The sequence below is a fragment of the Sorex araneus genome, chromosome 6, assembly GCF_027595985.1.
Source record: "Sorex araneus isolate mSorAra2 chromosome 6, mSorAra2.pri, whole genome shotgun sequence".
NCBI classification, from domain to species: domain Eukaryota; kingdom Metazoa; phylum Chordata; class Mammalia; order Eulipotyphla; family Soricidae; genus Sorex; species Sorex araneus.
The window spans coordinates 65,609,928-65,632,176 of NC_073307.1; the positions used below are offsets into that span (position 1 = coordinate 65,609,928).

General features: G+C 41.1%; 1 protein-coding gene across 1 annotated transcript in view; it reads right to left on the bottom strand.

The window, feature by feature from the left end:
* The window catches only part of ARID2 (AT-rich interaction domain 2), a 164,441-nt gene extending 142,395 nt beyond the window's left edge, over nucleotides 1-22,046 (bottom strand). The window contains exons 1-3 of the mRNA XM_055141422.1: nucleotides 21,834-22,046; nucleotides 21,671-21,764; nucleotides 20,796-20,893 (exon numbers count right to left, since the gene is read on the bottom strand). Of these exons, the coding sequence (XP_054997397.1) occupies nucleotides 20,796-20,893; nucleotides 21,671-21,764; nucleotides 21,834-21,925 (284 nt within the window). The 5' untranslated portion in view covers nucleotides 21,926-22,046. The remainder of the gene's footprint in view (nucleotides 1-20,795; nucleotides 20,894-21,670; nucleotides 21,765-21,833) is intronic.
* Between the last annotated feature and the right edge of the window lie 203 nt (nucleotides 22,047-22,249).

Sequence of the window (22,249 nt, forward strand, 5' to 3'; positions counted from 1 at the left end):
AAGCTTAAGTGCTATAGAAATTGCAGTCACTTTTATATTAATTTATATTCTCCATTAAAACTGACTTACTGATATTTGTTTTTTAAAAACCACACAAGAAAAGGTTAAGCATGATATACTACCAAACCTGTATTTTAGATCTGCCTAATCTTCCAGATTTTTCCAAATTAGATTTGACACTCGCTGAGAGGCCACCATACTTACCTGCATCTACAAGAACTTCTCCAGTGGTTGGGGAGTTTATACTACAATGTGTTAAATGTTTAATTAGGAAACTAATTTGACACTAGTTATTAATTGTGGTACTTATAGGTTGTTTTACTCATCTATAAAACAGAATATCCATGCAGTACGTCCTGGGTTCAGATCCTAGTGGAACCAGAGTGGAAACAGTTTAATTTTGCTTGAATTATTGTATCAGAAATTATTATGAACAATATTGCAAGAAAATTATTATGAACAATATTGCAAATTTTCTTAATTTCTCAATTAAGAAAAATTTTTAAGTTCAAAAATATTTTTTGATTTTTTAAAAAACTCTTGTACAGTTCTTATAAAAATCCATCAAGATTACTACTTGTGCCCAATTCAATCAGCTTAACCAATGGCTGAATAAATAAACAGCAGTACTCCTACATTAAAAAATAATAATAAAAGCCCACTACTTTCCTCAAATTAAAAAGAAAAGACAACTACTTGTAAAAAGAAACTATACCATTAATCTTACTGCAAACGTCCTTTCAGAATTATCAGTTAGGGGCCCAAGTGACAGACTGTAGGATGCCTGCCATGCCAACGGCTGACCTGGTCTGGTCCCGAGAAGTATCAGTTAGGGGCCCGAGTAACAGACTGTAGGATGCTCACCATGTCAACGGCTGACCTGGTCTGGTCCCCAGAACATGGCCAAGAGGGATCAACAAGCTGAGTATGGGGAAGCCCTGAGTTGTAGTCCCAAACCCAAAAATAAATATAATTATATACATTTAAAAATGTTTGATATTTATTTTATCACTATTATAGAACTTGAGGGGTATAGTTTCATACTTCTATATGAGTACACTATAATATTCTGTTGCATTTTTGTTATTGTGTGGTTTGTTTTTGGATTTTATTTATTTATTTATTTTTTGCTTTTTGGGTCACACCCAGTGATGCACAGGGGTTACTCCTGGCTCTGCACTCAGGAATTGCTCCTGGCGGTGCTCAGGGGACCACATGGGATGCTGGGAATCGAACCCAGCTTGGCTGTGTGCAAGGCAAAAGCCCTACCCGCTGTGCTATCACTCCAGCCCCAATTTTGGGATTTTTTAGTTTTTGGGCTTTGGGGCCGTATCTTGCAGTATTCCATGCTCAGGGTTGTTATACAGTGGCACGCAGGAAACTACACAGTGCTAGGTTCCTATATACTGGTGCTCCAGTCTTTGAGCTGCGTTTGGTTTTGTGTTTGGAGGGGTGGAGAGGAGGTGGTGTCAGGGCCTGAACTCAGAGCCCCACATATGCAAACATGGTCTCTATCACTGAGCTATAGCCCCAGCTATTAAAACTTTTTTTCTTTTTTGGTTTTTGGGTCACACCCACTGGTGCTCAGGGTTCACTCCTGGAGATACTTGGGGGACCAGGGACCAAACAAAGGTCAGCTGCATGCAAGGAAAGTGCCCTGCCTGCTATCCTATCTTCCCAGCTCAAAGTTGTTGCTTAAAAAAAAAAAAAAATCATCTCCCATTAATACCCCAAACATTTTAACAGCTTGTTCATTCCCTTCAAGTTCTATCTTCTTGTATTTTAAAAAATAATGTTGCAATCACTTCTATTGCAAGATGACAATATAGAATACCTTTTTTAAGAGCCAGAACGACCAGATTCAAATAGCTCGAGCTAGCTCATGAATTTACTGTATGACATGGGCAAAACTCTTAAAATTCATGTCCAGGGTGATAGCACAATGGGATTAAGGGCTCACATATAGTGTGTACCCAACCTCAGTTTGATCAGGGCCCTAGCAGCATGTATCCTAAAGCCTTCACAGGTTAAACACACACACACACACACACACACACACACACACACACACACACCTGTTGCTCATCCATTTGCTCAAGAGGGCACCAGTAATGTCTCCATTGTGAGACTTGCTGTTACTGTTTTTGGCGTATTGAATACGCCACGGGTACTGTCGGTAGCTTGCTGGGCTCTCCAAGAGGGACGGGGGGAATCGAATCCGGGTTGGCTGCATGCAAGGCAAATGCCCTACCCGCTGAGCTACTGCTCCAGCCCCCCCCCACCTTAAAAGTCACCGTCCAGTTTAATCATGTATTAATATCAAGAAAATAATATAAACATCACAGATATGAAGATGAGGTCAATTACTGTAAACTCCCACGGCACAAAGTCAGTAAATGTTAGCAAAAACAAAAATATTATATATAAACTTGGTGTTCTACTTTAAAAACGTCGTAAAGGGGGGCTGGAGCGACAGAACAGCAGGGAGAGTGTTTGCCTTGCACGCGGCAGATCTGGGTTCAATCCCCGATATCCCATATGGCCCCCTGAGCACTGCCAGGAGTAATTTCAGAGCCAGGACTAACCCCTGAGCATTGCCGGGTGAGACCCAAAAAGCAAAACAAACACACACAAACAAAAGTGGAGGGGTGTAAAGAGCCAGAGAGAAAATACAGCAAAAGGTAAGGTGTCTGCCTTGCATTCGGCTGACCTGGATTTCACTAGTAGGAGCCACATTAATCCCCAAAGCCCACCAGGAGTGACTCCTGAGTGAAAAGCCAGGAAGAACTGAAAAACTAAGCACCACCAGATGTGACCCCAAAAACTAAACAAACATTTTTGAAAGGTGCAGTAAGTCAAAAGTATATAAGGATTGTAGAATACATAAATCTTTCTAAATAAATTCTCCTACTATCCTTTGCCTAGGTATTTTTAAATACATATAACAGAACTCACGTGCTGCTACATAACTTCCAGTAGAGGTCTCCATCTAAAAAAATAATGTACCTGACTAAAGACCTATTCCAGGCAAGTAATGAAAAAACAAAAATGACAAAACAGTGGCAAATTTTCAAATATGCAATTTTTCCAAGCAAAAATTTATAATAAGGAATGCCTGAAGTATAAAATTATTTTTTCCAATGACTGTTACAATTTTGGCATGGGCCCTGCAATAACCCTGTCTTTGGTGACTGGATAGCTAGTGCAGTGCATAAGGCGTTTCCCTGGCATGTGGCCGACCTAAGTTTGGTCTCCAACATCACCTAGGGTCCCCTGAACACCACCAGCAGTCAGCCCGGAGCACAGGACCAGAAATCAATCCTGAGCACCACTGGATCATGGTCAGCCTCCAACCCCCACACCACATCAAAGTCTTCTGACAGGAAGGGAAAAAAGACTGCTGGGTACAGATGATAAATCAAGAGTATATTCATCACTACCATTACGGCCAACGATACCTATGCCTTGGCAATGAGATGAGTCAGTAGAATCATTTTAACATAAAAGTAAAGGTCACATATTACACTAGCAAAGAAATCTCTTAACAATCTTTTACATTATTCTTTTAAAATCAGAACAAAGGACTATAGTAATAAAGGCAGCTCTGCATTGGCTTCAACTCACATCATTCAGTAGTTATCTCTGGTGAGTCAATTATACTTACAAAGGCCACCAAAATAAATAAATAATTTTTGGCCTAGCACAAAGTAGACCCCAGACCTCTTAAAAACCCTTTCTAGTTTGAAGAATGGTGGAACAGTGAATTATTACACTAACTATATTAAACTGTTGCCAACTACCTATTTCTGACTCCTATCTTTAGGAATCTTAAATTTTCAGGCTCAATTAGCAAACTGCAGGACCTCTATGTAATATTAAGTCACATCCAGTACTTAATAATAGTATCTACCTTGACTTAGCCTGATAAATTTGAAAGACTTGGTAAGTCATAGGTAAGATTTGCTATGGCCAAGACCTGACCAAAAATTAATCAATTTTTTTACTGCATGCCAAGAGTAACCCCTAAACACCACTTGTTGTGAAAACCCCTGTTCAAAAAAGAGCTGCATGTGCTCAAGCACCACACAAAGCCATTTAAGCTAATCCTCAAAGTTTATAAAGATGAAGGTAAAGAAAAATAATGTTCTAATAAGCAACTAGCAAATCTTTGAGAATCTTTTTATCTTTTTACTCCGGCTTTTGGGCCACACCCAGTGATGCTCAGAGGTTTCCCCTGGCTTTGAGACCAGGGATCTCTGTGGCGGGCGCAGGAAACCATACGGAGTGCCAGGAAGAGAACCAGGTTGGCTGCACGCAAGCCCTATCATACTATCTCTCAGGCTACCAAACTAGCAAAACTTTATTATCTAAATAATGGCAATTCTACTGATACAACACAGAAGGTAAAAACATAATGCAGTTAATTTAGTGGTTGATGGATTGAATGGTTTCACCCATACAGGCAAATTAAAAATTCTAATTTTAACAGAAGTGTGGCTTTGCATTGGATCTCCATAGGTTGGATAACCTATGAACTTTAAAACAATACAAAAATCAAGCAAAGATAAAATTAAACTGTTAGATAAAACATAAACGATATCATTAAATCTGACATTTCAGTATTGTTGACTCAATAAACCAATCTAGAAATACTGAAAGATACAGACTTTCAAAACTTAATGCTGTATCAGGAACACATAGCATTTCTCAATAAGAAAATTCCAAGATCAGCATCAAAACAAGAAAAAGATACTCTCATCTTCCTAAATACCTAACAGTGGAAAATAAATGATAAAAACAGTATAAGGCATAGAACGAATTAAATCACCCCTATTTGCTAGTGTGTCCAAAAGAAGAAAATTAGATGACAAATCACAAATACCAAAACAACACAGATGTAAACATAAAAGAAAAATTAACTTTCATATAAATAAGGAACAATTTTAAGATACACTAGGCAGCCAGAGAGCTACTACAGTGGGTAAATTGCTTGCCTTGCGTGCAGCAAACCCAGAGTGGGATCTGACCTGGATCCCCATCCCCATATGCTTTCCCTGCCCCCCCCCCCCCCAGTGATCCCTCAGCTCAAGCTGAGTATAATGGCTGTGTTCTCAGAACAAAAACAAACATCAAAGAAGACACAATGGAAGAGAAAACTACATTTACAACAGCAACTGTAGCACTGCAGCACAGTCCTCCTGTTGTTCATCAATTTGCTCCAGTGGGCAGGCACCGGTAATGTCTCCATTGTGAGACTTGTTACTGTTTTGGCATATCAGTACACATATCAGTACACCGCGGGTAGTAGCTTGCCAGGCTCTCCAAGAGAGACGAAGGAATCAAACCTGGGTCGGCCGCATGCAAGGCAAACACCCTACCCGCTGTGCTATTGTCAACAGCAATAGAAAACAAAATGTATATCCAAGTATACAGTCAAGAAATACTAAGATTTTTTGGGGGGTGGGGTAGGCGAGGCACACCTGGATGATGGTCAAAAGCTATTCCTGTCTCTGTGCTCCAAAATAACCCCTGGTGGTGCTCAGGGGAACCACATAGGTGCCAGGGGTTCAAGCTGAGGTCATGCATGCCAAGGAAAAGTCTTTACTTCCTGTACTATTTCTCCAGCCCCAAACCTTTGACTCTTGAAACAGAAAGATCTGCATAGTTTCTCTCATTGTTCATTATCAGCTCTCTTAATGCAATATATAAATTTAATGAATTTCTATTAAATATCACTAAAATTTATTCTGGAACTAGAGTAAACTGGCACTAAAGTCCATTTGGGATAAACAAACATAAAAGAATATCCATAAAAGGGTCAGAGCACTAGTAAAGTGGGTAGGGCACTAGCCACGCATGTGGCAGACCTGGGTTTAACCCCCAGCATCCCATATGGTCCCCTGAGCACCATCAGGAGTGATTCCTGAGCGCAGAGCCAGGAATAGCCCTTGACCACCACTGGTGTGCCCCAAAACAAAAAATAAATAAATAAATAAATAAGAACACTTGTCGGGCTATAGTGGTAACACAGAGGGGAGAGTGTCTGCCTTGTATGTGAGAGACTCAGGTTCGATACCCGGCATCCCATATGGTTCCCTGCAGGAGTAATTCCTGAGTGAAGAGACAGGAGTAACCCCTGAGCATCGCCATGTATAACCGCAACCCCCTCCCCAGAAGGCCAAAAATAATAATAAAACCACTTGACAAAAGAATAAGATGGGAGCAGCACTACCAAATGTTTTAATTCCATAAAGTCAATAATTAAAATATCATTTCTCTTTTCTCTTTTTCACATCCCATACTGTTTAATCCCACAAACTGACAAAATGTAAAAAGCTACACAAAACAGGAAAGGCCATTTTTATATAGTGTGTGTGTGGGGGGGAATGTAAAATAGTTTTCCTACAAAGAGAATTTGACAATATATACAGAATTACATACACATTTATTCTCTGATCAAGCCCCATTTTAATAGCTTACTCTGAAAACGCATCTTCAAAGAATCTAAAATTGGGTTTGCATTGCTACTAAATTTTCGTCATACTACTTTAAAAGCCTTTTTTGCTACTGTAAAACACTAGGAGAGCTGGAAACGTGACCTGAGTTAGAGTACATGACTTGTGCGTGCAAGGCCCACCCCTGGGTCTTGTACCCAGGCCACCTGAGAGCCCTGAAGGCCCTTGGGCACCAACGCTGCCTAGCTGACCACCTTCAGGAGTTAGAATTAAGAAAATAATATATTGAAAATGACCTAAGTGCCATACACAGGGGGCTAACTGATTCAATCACAAAATATGTACACAGTGAAATACAACGTAACTACAAAGAAATGAAATAGAACATTATGAATTTAAGGGGATATTTAATAACTATCAATTTTTGCTTTGTTTTTGAGCCACACCCAGTGGCACTCAAGGTGTACTCCTGGCTCTTGGCTCAGGGATCACTCATGTTGTGGCTCAGGGGACCATTTGGAGTACCGGGACTCAAATCTGGATTGGTCACATGCAAAGCAAGTGTCCTATCACTGCACTCTCTGGCTGCTGGAACTATTAAGTTTTAAGAAGGGAAAGTCAGACAGAGGGAGAAGTGCAAATATAGAATGACTGCGCTCATTTGCAGGATATAAACAAACAAAAAAATACAGTATGTGAATAATACCCGGTGACAATAGAAACAAGGGCCAGGATGACTGGTCCATGTTAGGAATCTTGTCACAAAGGGGGAGATGGAGTGCAGTTAGGACAGAGAAGGGACCACTATGACAATGATGTATGGAAATGATCACTCTGAACAAAAACTGAGTGCTAAAAGAAGGTAAAATGATATGCATGATACCCTTTCAGTAGCAGTACTGGAAACCACAGTGTCTAAAAGGAAAATGAGGGGGGCGAGGAGAGGGAGAGAGAAGGAGAGGGAGGGAGGGACAGAGAGAAAGGGAGGAGCAAGGGGAGTGGGGAAGGGGGGAGAGAGAGAGAAGAAGAAGAAGAAAAGTAAAATATCTGTCTTAGAGGCAGGCCATAGGGGAAGCCGGGGAAGAAGAAGAGAAACCAGGGACACCAGTGGCTGGAAATGTGTACTGGTGATGGGATGTGTGTTGGAACATTGTGTGGCAAACTCAATCATTAAAAACTTTGTAACTGTATACCTATCTCATGGTGATTCAATAACAAAAAATATTTAAAAGGCAAAATACAACAATGCAGTCCCCACTTTAATTATGAGAATGCACATATCTTCTCATTTTTGCAAGAAACACATGAAAGATAACCTGAAACTAAGAAAATTGAGTAGATATAAAGCATGAGCACGAATGTGACAGAAAAGATAACCTCCAAATAAATCGTGTCTTCAATTTTTAGAATCTTATTAAATATTTTACATATTTATAAATTGAAAGAAACAAGAAGGGAAGAAAACAAAATGTGAACACGAATGGGGGAAAAAAGTAAAATCTTACTATTTATATTTATCACTGTCGTCCCGTTGTTCATGGATTTGCTCAAGCAGGCACCAGTAACGTCTCCATTGTGAGATTTGTTGTTACTGTTTTTGGCATATCCAATACGACACAGGTAGCTTGCCAGGCTCTGCCATGCGGGCGGGATACTCTAGGTAGCTTGCTGGGCTCTCCAAGAGGGACCGAGGAATTGAACCCAGGTCAGCCTCGTGCAAGGCAAACGCCCTAGCCACTGTGCTATTACCCAGAAAATTATCTGATGGCTATGATTTTTTTTAAAATATAGTAATTTCAATGATATAGCTTCAGTTTGAACACCCAAAAAACTAGTAAATACATAACTTCACTTGGCAGGTTTACTGTTTGTAGTGGTGTGGGTATAACAATACTGAAAATATTCTCTGTGCTCTATGTATAACAGAAATGACAAGATGAGTAAATATACTAATGTTGGTAACTAGGATTCCTGATGTGGGTGACAAGAGACAAACAAATGGGGGAAAAAAATCTGTGTGGGTAGTAACCAGAGATAAAAGGGTAGGACTTAGGATTTTCAAAACAGGCATATGAATATTTTGAAAAACAATTTCTAGAGCTGGGTCGGGCGCTTGCTGTGTGTGCAACCAAACTGGGTTCTATCCCCAGCATCCCATACTGTTCCCTGAGCACCGCCAGGAGCCAGAAAGTAACCCCTGAGCATAGCTGGATTAGGCCGGAAAACTAAAAAATAAATAAAAAACAACTTTCTAGATCTGTTCTCTGTAAGAACATGAAAGAAATGATCCAGCAGTAATAAACACACTTACCTCCCAGATTTTGGCTTCTACATACTGTGTGCTCACTGAAAGGAACCAAGACTCAAGAAATAAAGAACTAGACCTTTATTTATTGCTAGAACTAGGTATGCAAAGCACAAAACTGATCCTGGAAAATCTTCTTTTGTGAAAAAGTGAAGAGAAACTTAAAATGGGAAAATACAGTCAACTTGAAGGAGCTCTTTGGTCATACTTAAGCAGCAAAATGTGGGGGCTGGAGACAGAGACAGTGTCAGGATGCTTCCTTTGCACATGGCCAACCCAGCTTCAACCCTCAACATCATACAGTTCCCAGAGCACCACCAGGAGCAATTCCTAAATCCAGAGCCAAGAATAATGCCTGGGCCCAGCTGAGTGTGGCCCAAAAAAAGAAAAAAGAAAAAGGCAAATAATAAGCAGCAAAAGGTGTTACAAAAATATTGTTTTATTTTAGCCCACTGTATAAAATAAAAACCAACATGTATTCCACATAAGAATTGTAAAAGGAATGACAGAAACAAGAACCAAGCATCTATCAAAATAACTAATCCAGGTCAGAATCATTAGTGAATGTCAAAACTAGTGGGTAAAAATTTGCTGGTGTGCAAGGAATCCAAAGCATTAACATGTATGTCCACATAACCAATAGGGTTACCTATTAATTACATAATAGAAAATGCTAATCTTTCAGAGGAGAAATCAGGACACAACCTTAACCAAAGTTAATGTCAACAATAACAGACAGTGACAGCGCACACCTCCTGTCAAAACGACTAACTTAAATACAATCCTGAAATAAAAATCAAGTAAAAATTTTAGCTTAGTGGGCTTTAATGTTCAAATCTAACAGTATATTTTTAAAAAAATGCTGACAATCTAGAGGTCTAATAGCTAAATGAAATTTAAGACGATACATGGAATAGGAAATAGGAAAGTTTGAATAAGGTTTGTATGTTAGATAACACAATTATTTCCAAATTAAGTTTTCTAAGTTTATTATACTTTTGTTATTTAAAAAATTTTGTATTTTGGGAGTGATAGTACAGCAGGTAGGGCGTTTGCCTTGCATGAGGCCGACCCGGGTTCGATTCCCAGCATCCCATATGGCCCCCTGAGCACCGCCAGGAGTGATTCCTGAGTGTAGAGCCAGGAGTCAGCCCTGAGCATCGTCAGGTGTGACCCAACCCCCCCCAAAAAAACTGTGTTTTGAAGCAATACACAATCAAATTTAGTAATAAAGTATATGGTATCTTTAATACAAAACAGCTAAACAGTATGTAATAATGACAACAGTAAAGTATATACAGGGTACTGCATATTAGAAAAATATAAAACTACTATGGCAAAATAAGGATAAGTGATTGATATAAAAGATGTAAAAACAAAAGTCCACATATATATGTACTAGTAACAAAAATCTTAAAACCAGAGAAAACGGCACAGGAACAAATCAATAGCTTTCACCATTTCCGTCTCAGACATTTTACTGCTATGCTAGACTGGATTGCAATGTGGAGTGACCTGGAAAAATCACTCAAACAAATGTTATAAACTAAAAAGATTACACCAAACTACTAGACATATTACTTGCAAGTGCACTTGAGGTACAGTTTTAAAGTACTAACTACTATTTATGAAATACTAAGTGATCTTATCTAAGCTCATTTACACTAAAAATTTACTAACTCTGCAAGACATTTTTGAAAATGTGATAAAACTAGACATATTACTGACAGATTTAAACTCAGACCCACATCTAGGGTACTACAAGTATTTTATGCATAGATGCCTTAATGCATGGTCTCTTCTACTTGAACAGAATGCTCCTACTTAACTCATGTATGATCATATTAACATTTTATTTATTTTGAAGTGATCAATAAGCCACAGAGGAAAAATAAAATCTCATCTGAAAACACATCAAAATGCTTGTTGTAATTATATAATAAGCAATATCTTTGTTCACTTAGTAACTAACCATTGAATATTGTAAGAATTTACCAAGTAGGGGCTGGAGAGATAGCACAGCGGGTAGGGCGTTTGCCTTGCACGCGGCCGACCCGGGTTCAAATCCCAGCATCCCATATGGTCCCCTGAGCACGGCCAGGGGTAATTCCTGAGTGCAGAGCCAGGAGTAACCCCTGTGCATCACCGGGTGTGACCCAAAAAAAAAAAAGCAAAAAAAAAAAAAAAAAAGAATTTACCAAGTATAATGGTAAGAACTCAGAAAGACAAGTATCATGATACACGCTGTATTTTTAAACAATAAGTATCTTCAAACAATATTCTGATACTAATTCAAATCCTCCTTCATGATAATAACCATTTAGTTTGGCCCCAATAGATAGTATCAAAATAACCCATTTGCTGAAAGGCAAACATATCTAGAATATGGAATACACTTGAAGATGCTTAAATGAGGATAATGGAGGATTATGTTTAAGATAATGCTTTGTAAGATGTAAATAAAGCAGGTATACAGAGAAGGAAATGGAATAGTGAAAGGGAGAAAAGCATACATAATAATATGTAAACTATGTTTTCCAAATCTCAATTGCAACTGACACTTGAGATTAAAGCTAGCCTGCAATCGTTAAAAAAAAAAGGGGAGGGGGGCAGAGCAATAGCATAACAGATAGGATGAGATGACCTAGGTTCAATCCCCAGCACACAATATAGTTCCCCTGAGCATCATTGGACGTGGCCCAAAGACAAAAAAATGAAAGAACATAAAAATACTAGTAGCTCATCTGCTCCAGAACAAAGGCTCCAGGTAGACATCTTAATGGCAAAATACAAACCAGCACATATGATAAGATCCTGAGTTTAGTCTGTCACCAAATGACACCCAAAACACAGATGAAAGAAGGCTCTTCATGGTCACCAAGCATCACTCCCACCTACTCAGTACTATCACTATACAGGGCCAAACTTGAAGGGAGTAACTTTGGGTCTCCCAAAACTATTGGATATAGCCCTATTTAATTTAAAACAAAAAAAAGTTTAAAAGGTATGAACAAATATTTTCCTAAGTGTTATTTTCTTCAAGATTAAGTACTTCTAGGGGCTGGATTGATAGCACAGCGGGGAGGTCATTTGCCTTGCACGCAGCCAACCCAGATTCGATTCCCAGCATCCCATATGGTCCCCCAAGCAACACCAGGAGTGATTCCTGAGTGCAAAGCCAGGAGTAACCCCTGTGCATCGCTGGGTGTGACCCAAAAAGAAAAAAAAAAGATTAAATACTTCTAAATTCGAAATAATAAACCAAAATTTCACATTACAAAAATCTGAGAAATAAAGATACACCAAATTAAGCTAATGTTATGTTTACAGGTATTAATGCAAGTTAATCCCCCTAATACTGAAGAGTTCAATGAAATTCTCACAAAGAGAAAAACATTCAGCAAATTACTAGCACAAGAGTTATCCCATTTAAGATTATAAAGTCTCTGAGAAAAATTATCTTACTTTCAAAAATCCAAATTATATGAACACGATTAGGAAAAGTTCAAACTGTTAGTTCACTGACCACCAGTGCTGCCCCCATTTTTTTCCTTAACTGAGGTGGAACCCTTTTATCTTCCCTCGAGTCCAGAGACAAAGTATAGGGTGTGTCAGGTTCTGCTAGCCGATGACAGGTGCAGCTTGAGCAGGTGTCCCTAGACCAGATGTCACCTAGAGGGGATTTTGTGGAAGTAAACCAGGCCAACATGTTGTCAAGCTAAACCAGTTATCTCAGCTACTAAATTGGTTTTATTGCAATAGTTAGATCAGCTATTCTCAAACTTTAGGAGAGTAAGAATCATCTGGGCACCACTTCAGACTATTGATAACTAAAACCACAAATCAATCTAAGTATCACTAAAATGGGATGATACCACATAGCATACTTCATACTCTGACAAACACAGCACTACTTACTGAATATGTCTCATACTGAGCTTGAATATTGAACCTTTAGATATAAAAGCATTGTGGAGAATAGCTTAGTGATAGAGCATGTGACTGCAAATAATTGTTTTCATGAAATTATAGCAGGTGTCAGAGAAACTGGCTAATTGATACTAAAAGGAAGTGATGAATCAAATTCAGAATTTGGACACTCAAAATAACAAATGATCCCATGACTTCAACAAGCCAATGACATAAGGAAAAGAAAGGAAAAGGGAAATTTTAAGAGATGAACAACAAATTCTTCCCAGGCCCCACCACAAAATTCATTTATAGTTAAGTTAATGGTGGGCCTTGCAAACACTGACTCAAATGTTACTGGAACTACAGATCTATTATTTGAGAACAACTATTTAAAATATGATGCTATTCCTAAAAATTGCCAAGTGATTTCTGTTCCAACAATAGGTTATCGCAACATACTAAGTCAGGGGAATTTATCCTACATGATTAATTAATTTGCACTTCACAACATAATATATACACAATATTTATTCAAATACAAGTAAAATTTCAGTTTCAAAACACAATTTCTTGGGTCGAAGTGATGATAATGCAGGAGGGTGGATTTGTGAGTTCAATCCCGGACACCCCAGATGGTCCCAAAAGCCCACCCAGTGATCCCTGAGCACAGAACCAAGAGTAGGCCCCAAACACCACTGGATGTGGCCCCAAAACAAACAAACAAAAAACCCCACAATTTCTTTCAGTAACATAGTTCTTATATGTTAATATCTTAAACAATAAAATTAATGAGGCCAGATAGTACAGTGGGTAAATTTCTTGTCTTGCACACAACAGAAACAAATACAATCCTTGCAGCACTTTATGGCGCGACACAAGGCACCCAAGCACCTCTGGGAATGATTGCAGAGCACAGAGTCAAGAGTAAAAGCACCTCCACAATCAAGTGTGTGTGTGTGTGGGGGGGGGGGGAATATCCTTAACAAAAATCACAGATAATCTGAATGTTACGGTGTTATGGGAGAGTTACACCATCTCTAGGTCCCCCACAAAAATTTTATTTCCTAAGTAAACAAATCAGTTTTATGACAGGTAACCAATAAAAAAAATAAGCATAAAAGGAATTTTTATGTACTCTAAATAAACAGAATCAACCTGCCTATTTTCTCAGCTCTACTATGGATAATTAACCTAACAAGGTCATTTACAATTATTTTAAATTCAATACTACTGCTTTTCATAAAAGCTGTATGAGATAGCAAGCCATCAAATATTTAAATAATCTTTAACCCTAACATCTCCATTTTAAAAAAATGGGTTTTTTGGGGGGGGCACACCCAGTTGTACTCAGAGCTTACTCTTGGCTTTTTATTCAAGGCACACTCAGAAATATTCAGGGGAACATGCGGGGCGCTAGAAATCAAACTAGGATTGGTCTCGTACAAAGCAAGGGGCCTAACCCAATAGTATCTCTTCAGCACCTAACATCTTCATTCTTAATTCAAGCAAGTATGTTACTAAGACCATTATCTGCTTCTAATCTGCCTTCCCTAATATCCACACTTTATGATATGACTTCTCAGTACTTAAAGTCATAGAACCGGCAGATACAGATGTGCCTGAGTTACAATGGCTCAGCTTACTATTTTTTGACTTTATGATGATGTAAAAGCAACAGGCATTCAGTACAAACTAGGGTAAACAATACACTCTTGTGATGCGAGCAGCAAGAGCAACTTCAGTCAACATTTCTGACTTCTTGGTCTTTTCAACCCACAACATAAGCCCCACGATAAGTCGAGAAATATCTGCACAGAACTTTGACAGGTCTATCATCGCATGTCCACAAAAGTAATTATGACAGTACAAAACCACGTGATGAATGATGCTGTTACATACTGAAGGCTTATTTAGACAAAGTGAAAAAAAAAATTTATTTTCAATAAAAATACCCTGCTAAGAAAAAACTTCAAGTTAAAATCATAGAGGACAGGGGAAATAAAGCTTATTTATTTGCCTCTGGGGGGCTTCTGAGGCTCCTGGTTCAAGTAAAAACTGTAAGCTAAAAGGCTAAACTAAATTATTTTGCTGTTAAAAAAATAAACCCTGCCAATATATGAATAATTGCCACAGTCTTAAAAGTCTTTTTCATGGCCATACATATCTATTTTGTGTTTTGTCACATTACTGTTTAAACTACAGAAAAAAATACACTTGTGCATCTATATGGACATCTTTCATATTGTTGATTTTTCTGAATCAACAAAGGCCACTGCTTATCTTACAAGTTCAACTTTTTTCCTATTTGGATGACAATTATTCTTCGCCTTTCTTTTTTTTTTTTCCCTTTTTGGGTCAACACCTGGCGGTGCACAAGGGTTACTCCTGGCTCTGCACTCAGGAATTATCCCTGGCGGTGCTCAGGGGACCATATGGATGCTGGGAATCGAACTCAGGTTGGCCGCATGCAGGGCAAATGCCCTACCCGCTGTGCTGTATCTCCAGTCCCTCTTCGCCTTGCTTTTCCTGGCAGTAAATACACTAATTTTAACATTTCCCTATTTAAACCATTTAGCAATCCTTAACAATATAATTTATACAGCTGTGATAAAAATTTACAAACAGGGGGCTGGAGAGATAGCACAGCGGGTAGGGCGTTTGCCTTGCACGCGGCCGACCCGGGTTCAAATCCCAGCATCCCATATGGTCCCCTGAGCACGGCCAGGGGTAATTCCTGAGTGCAGAGCCAGGAGTAACCCCTGTGCATCGCCGGGTGTGACCCAAAAAAAGCAAAAAAAAAAAAAAAAAAAAAAAAAAAAAAAAAATTTACAAACAGGTTCAAAACAATTACTTGATTCTGTTTATAGTTAATATGTATTTATATATCTTGATTAAAATAGGCATTATTTCAGTTTTCATTTTCCTCATTGTTTTCTAATTTTTTCCTTCTTAACCCTCTGTGTGTGTGTGTGTGTGTGTGTGTATGTGTGTGTGTGTGTGTGTGTTGTTCGGAAAGCATGAAGTGCTGGACTGCTGAACTTACAGTCCTAGCCCTCCCTCACCCCTTCTTTTAGATCTCAGTATCTATCCTAAACTGGGCTCCAGAGAATTTCCCTCAGACATGGAGTTTCACACATACTCCTGTGATATGAGTGGAGGGAGGAGGTAAGTGACATTTCCCAAATTTATCTACAGATTCACAATACATATTAACAAAATCTCTAAGATTACTGCAATAAAGTAAACGCAAATTTATTAGCTTTAGTGCTCAAATTCATTTGGTCTGCTTTTCAAGGAAACATTTGAGGAATAAATACTATGTTTCATACAGCACAAATCGGAAATTTCTCATTAATCTTGAATACCAAAGAACGTGGTGGTGGTAAGAGATCAGAGACAGAATCTCCCCTTGCCCAAAGTCCTCAAATTCCCAACTCAGCAAACTACATTTTTACCAGTAAACTTTAAGTACAGTATATGCCACTCTGGTATATAATACAGTTGCACATACATGTAATATATTATATAACATGTAGCATATAATAATATATAAGAACAAAAACTCTATAAATATTTTACATAAACACCTAAATACCTGAATACTTCACTCAACCTGTACTGATCATTGGCTCACTAGTCCACATAAATTTTAATGAACTGACTAAAACTCCCATCCTTCTCTAACTTCCAATATTCTTATTTGGGAATGCAAAAAACCCTTAATAATGAGATATTTATCTATCAGAGTTTTATAGGAGATACACATACAATCAACTCAGTCTGAAATACAGTGGAGGTAGAATTACACAAGTGCTCCTAATTAGGCAGCTAAGTAAAAAAATATAAATGCAATAACAGACAAAAACATTTTGAGAATTAAATTCTTAGTCCATATCCCCAGTGGAATTTTTATCTTCAGTAAATTTGTATCTTTAGTAAACGATCTTACAAAGGCAGATCCTATTTGGAGATAGACTTAAGACTTTATAAGATACAGCAATAGCTGGAGAGATGATCTGCCCAACAGTGCGGGCACATGCTTGGCATGCAGGAGGCCTGGGTTCAATACCCAATACTGCATGATGCCTAGAAATCTGGAGCAACCCCAAAGCAGAGTCAGGAGCAGCCTCCAAAAACAAACAAACAAACAAACAAACAAACAAACAAACAAACCTGCTAAGACATGACCCAACCTAGCTAAGCTTCGGTCAGGCTTTCCGTTGTTTCTATTTTCTACTCTTCCTTTCTGCAAGTCTGGATGTCCTTTTTTAGGAGCTATCAAAATCAGAGTTATTTAAAAAATGTAAAATTGAGAGTTTACAAAATTAGATGAGTAGCTAATTTGGACACAACTGATCTTCAGTCACCATACTACTTTTATTTTCCCTCCTTGAATAAGGCCATTTCTAACAATTCACAAACTCAATGTGTTACTTTACTTAATTACAATTTTGAAGTTTTCTTGAAATTCAACCACAGATTATTCATAAAAGTGTATTAAAACAAAAAGTGAGCCACACAGTAGGCACTAACTACAGAACACATGAGTAGAGTTATTCAATGTAACTGAAACGTAAACTCTATAGATATAATTTAAGGATTACCTAAAAGTTTAAAAAAGAAAAAATGATCACAATGCAATGAAAAATTCATTTTGGTGAAAGCAACTCAACAGTGAACTAAAGGTAAATAATATTTTTTTAAAAAAAAGTATTACTGGAAGAAAACCACTGACATAGCTCTGCACACATTTTTAAATTCCAAGATACTGCAATTCCATCCTCCAATCAAATTTTTAACAAAACCATCACACTAACCTTGATTATAGCTATTCCATTGGCTAGCCAGAGTTCTTCACAACTAAGTTTTGAAATATTTACCTACTCTTCGTACAAAGGCTTTCAATTCTTAAGAGAAATGACTTAACAAATTGTCCCCTAATCTTAGGAACAAAAACAAAAAATTCACTGAGTAAAACATGAAACTTGCTGGATAAATTTAAACTGGCATAAATTTAACTATATGCAATTCTCAAAAATATTTAAATTTCTCATAATTCTTTGTGCCCTGTGGCCGCTGGAGTGATAATGCAGCAGGTAGGGCATTTGCCTTGCACCCGAGGCCAACACAGGTTCGATCCCTGGCACCCTATACGGTCCTGAGTCCCTTTCGAATGATCCCTAAGCACAGAAAAAAAGAGAAAGTCCTGAGCACTACCAGATACGGCGTCCCCCCAACCAAAAATTATTTGTGACCAACTGAATAAGTATTAGATTGATGAATTATTACTGAACATGTCACAAACACTATTGCTTTTCAATTAATATGTGCCCTTCAACTTAATACATAGGTTCTTTTGGGACTCAGTTTCTCCACTTGTAAAATGTAGGAAATTATACCATATCCTCTCGTACTTATACGTACATTATAATAACACATTTGTAGAACATATTAAGATGCACATCCAAGGAATCGATCAGAAGGCACTTAATATTTTTAAGCTTAAATGTCAATGATAAAACAACTTACCAATTTTATTTCCAATTTCAAACCGTGAAATGTTGCAGTTAAGTATATTTGATATAGTAAAAACAACCTTTTTGATAGAACATAATACTCAAGTCTACATTCAATGACTGTCCATGTTTGTAGCAAAACAAACAGTAAAGTGTATGACTATATATACCGCGCCAGCATATTTGTTTGCTTTCCTTTATTTATGTCTGTAATATTAATATATCACAAAACACTAGGCCAAGAGTTACCCATCAAACAATGAAATTACAGAATTATGCCAGCAAATATTAAATATATAGAGTAAATGTAAGCTAACATATATATCAGTGGTATGAGGCAAATGAAAAACCAATGTATATTTAAAAAATTATTCCATCTATGATTCATAAAACACATTACATCTTCTCATCAAAAACCATGGTGTTCAAATTACTATTTCTCCAGGGAAGTTAGAAAGCTACTTATTACTACTTTTTACTATGAAGAAGCACTTTCATGATTAAGTTACAGAATTACTGTGAAAGCATGGCATTTGTATTGCCAGGTAAGATTTTTTCAAAAGAAGGTGTAAAACCCAGCATAATAAATATCCTCTAGCTACTTACTATTACACCACTATGGGAAAAAATTTCTTTTCAAGGTTGGTAATATCCAATTTTTGACCAGTATATTTCTTTTGTATTTCTTTACAAGCCATGCAAATCTTCACGTGGTTTTACTTTCCAAAACAAATGCTTCAACTTTTTTCTTAGTAGCCTAGCTACAACTCTATAAAAACAAAACTGGAGAGTGACATCTAATGAGGAAAAACAAGTTTAACTAAGACACAGTTCAAAAAGTAACCTCTAATAAAAGAGCATAAAACTCAAATTGATCAAAGAACAATGTAAATAGAGCTGCAAATGCCCTGAACCTATACAGTTAAAAACAGTAGCTGGATTTATAATCCAAGGATAAGGATAATCTCAAGAAAGAAATCACAAATGATTTTTGTAACTTTTCTTAAAAATTGGCGTCTAGACATTTTTTGTGTGCTAAAACCCTGTTAATATGAATCTAAATTCTTAAGAATAAGTATCTCTTGAACGGTATCATTCATTAACTTTGGCTAGTAAATTTCAGTCAGTCCAGCATCAGGAATAACTTTAAAATGTCTAATTTTAAAAGTGTGAGGTTGAAATTGTCAAACTGATTGCCAGAAAACCACAAAGTATTTTTAACAATATTCTTCTCAATATTGTAAATGTAAATCAGCTAGTGAATGTCACCATATATAAAAAATTCTCTACTTCTCATCACATTACTTAAAGCAAGATTTTGAGGTTTTATTTACTCTCGTATAAAGTCCTTTATTTGAAAACTCACTAGCACACGTGATAACAACGAAAGAGATGATTGTACTTAATATTTCTAGACTTCTGTGTTTTTCAATAACTATTCCACAAAGTTTTGTGACTGGCGTTAGCTCCGAGAGCCTGAAGTCAATCTAAGATAAGCCAATAGAAAGTACAGCCACAATGGAAAGTGCAATTACTGCATTTCCTATTTCAGAATACTAAACATCACACAGACTATTCGACTTGGAGACTGCGTGTACAGCAACGACCAACGTCAAACTTCAGTTACACAGAAACTACACTTCCTACAAAAAGGCTACTCCGTATTACCCAAAAAGCAGTGAGAGCATCATTCTAGCTTTAAAAAACAACAACCAACTGAAGACCCATTACGGGTAAGTAAACACTGACGATAAAACATACCCCGATAAATGAAAATATTCCTAGGAGAAAAAAACAAAGTTGAACCAAGATTTAAACGGTGTGACATACAAACAAAACAATCGCTTTGTCAAAACGTCAAAGGAGAGAATCAGAAAGGGCAGGTCCTAGCATTCCAGTTCAGCATTACGCTGCTAAAGAAAGCAATCTCAACGCTCCACACACACGTTTATATTCCTAAACACAACCCTGGCCCCTACAGTACCAGGTGCAGGGCCGAGTCCACTGAGGGACTACAGTGTCACTCCCACACAGCATTTTTTGAGTCAAAATTGGAAAAGGCAAAGGAGTTTCCAAAGCAATAATAAAAGTCTCCCAGGGGATACAAAGTTTCCTTAAGCACGCTAACTGGCTCGCACCCCTTCCCGTGCCCGGACAGCAGGCCACCGATAACAATGTCACAGCAGAGCCTGCCGGGCGGGAGGCGGGTGTCACCTGCGAGGCAGGCAACAGTGTGAGCAGGAGGAAAGTTCCCACTCCGACCCGATGGGCCCGCACCGAGTTGTGTGTGTGTGTGTGTGTGTGTGTGTACCTGCGAGGCAGGCAACAGTGTGAGCACGAGGAAAGTTCCCACTCCGACCCGATGGGCCCGCACCGAGCTGTGTGTGTGTGTGTGTGTGTACCTGCGAGGCAGGCAACAGTGTGAGCAGGAGGAAAGTTCCCACTCCGACCCGATGGGCCCGCACCGAGCCGTGTGTGTGTGTGTGTGTGTGTGTGTGTGTGTGTGTGTGTGTGTGTGTGTGTGTGTGTGTGTGTGTGTGTGTGTGTGTGTGTGTGTGTGTGTGTGTGTGTGTGTGTGTTGGGGGGCCCAGCTCAGGGCCCACTCACCGCAAGTAATACTGCTTGAGAGCGAAGGCCGCGTTGGAGCAACTCCGGGGAAAGTTGAACTCCTCCACGATCTCGGCCCACTGGTTCTTCTCGGAGACCTGCGGAGCACAGCCACGTCGGGCGGGGCGAGGGCGCGGGACCCCCGGCCGGCCCGGCCTGCACTTGTCCGGCGGGGGGGGGGGGGGGGGGGCGGCAGGGTGCGGGCTTGTTTTGTTTCTGGGCCGGACAATGGCCAGCCCGGCCCGGCCCGGCCCGGCCCGGCCCGGCCCGCTCCCACTCGGGGACAGAGGCCGGCGGAAAGTTCAAGGGGCGGCGGGGGGCGGCGGGGGCGGCGCGGGCCGGGGGGCCGCCGGGCCCGGTCTAGGCCCGCGCGCGGCCTAGCGCTCCCGCCGAGCCGCGCAGCCCAAGATGGCTATTGGGAGCCGGGTCCTGCTTTCTTTTGTTAGCGCCGGGCCGGCCCCCGCCCGCGCCCCCCGCGGCCCGCCCCGCGCCCGCGCCGGTGCGGGACCCGCCGCGCCGCCCCGACTCGCACCAAACTGCCCCGCGAGTCCGCGCGAGCCGAGTCTCCGCCCGCGCTAGCGCGACGGCGGCGGCGGCGGCGGCGGCGGCGGCGGCGGGCGCGGGGCTCGGCCGGCGCCCCCCGCGCCGCGCGCCCACCCTGCCGGCGGCCCCGGCCCCGGCCCCGCGCGCCCCCCGCGCCCCCCGCCGCGCCGCGCCCGCGCCCGCAGCAGGCCGAGGGCAGCCGGGCCGCCGCCGCCGCCGCCGCCGCCGCCGCGCCCGCGCCGGCCCCCGCCCGCGCCCCCCGGCCCGCGCCCCGCGGGTCCGCCGAGACTTTGCGCGGGGCCGGCGGCGGGGCCCTCGCAAACTTCACTCACCTTGGCGAAGCCGCCCAAAGTAGTGACGCGGGTGTAGAGCCCGTGCAGGTCCAGCTCCCGGCCGCCCACCGCGGGCACCTTCCGGAACGGCGACCTGCGGGCACACAGCGCTGTCAGCGCCCCGCCGCCCCGCGCCCCGCGCCGCCCCGGCCGGCCCGCTCACCCGCGGCTGAGGTGGAACTGCCGCAGCTCGTCCAGGAACGCGAGCCCCTTCCTCCGCTCGTCCGGCGGCGCCTTCCCCGGCGCGCTGGCCATCGTGCGCTGTGCGAGGCGAGGCGAGTCTCAGCAGCGGCCCCCGCTCCCTGCGCGCCCTAGCAGCGCCCCGAGCCCATTCCGCGGCCGGCGGCGGCGGGGCGCAGTCATGGGCCGGCGCTGGCGGCGGCGGCGGCGGCGGCGGCGGCGGCGGCGGCGGCGGCGGCGCAGGGCGGGCGGGAGGGAGGGGGAGGAGGAGGAGGAGGGAAGAGGGCGCGGAGGCCCGGCGGCGCGGAGGCCCGGCGGGAGGGGGCTCTCTCGGAAAGTTGAAAGGGCCCCGCGCGCGGCGGGCGGCGGGCGGCGGGTGGGCGCGGGCCGCGGGCCGGC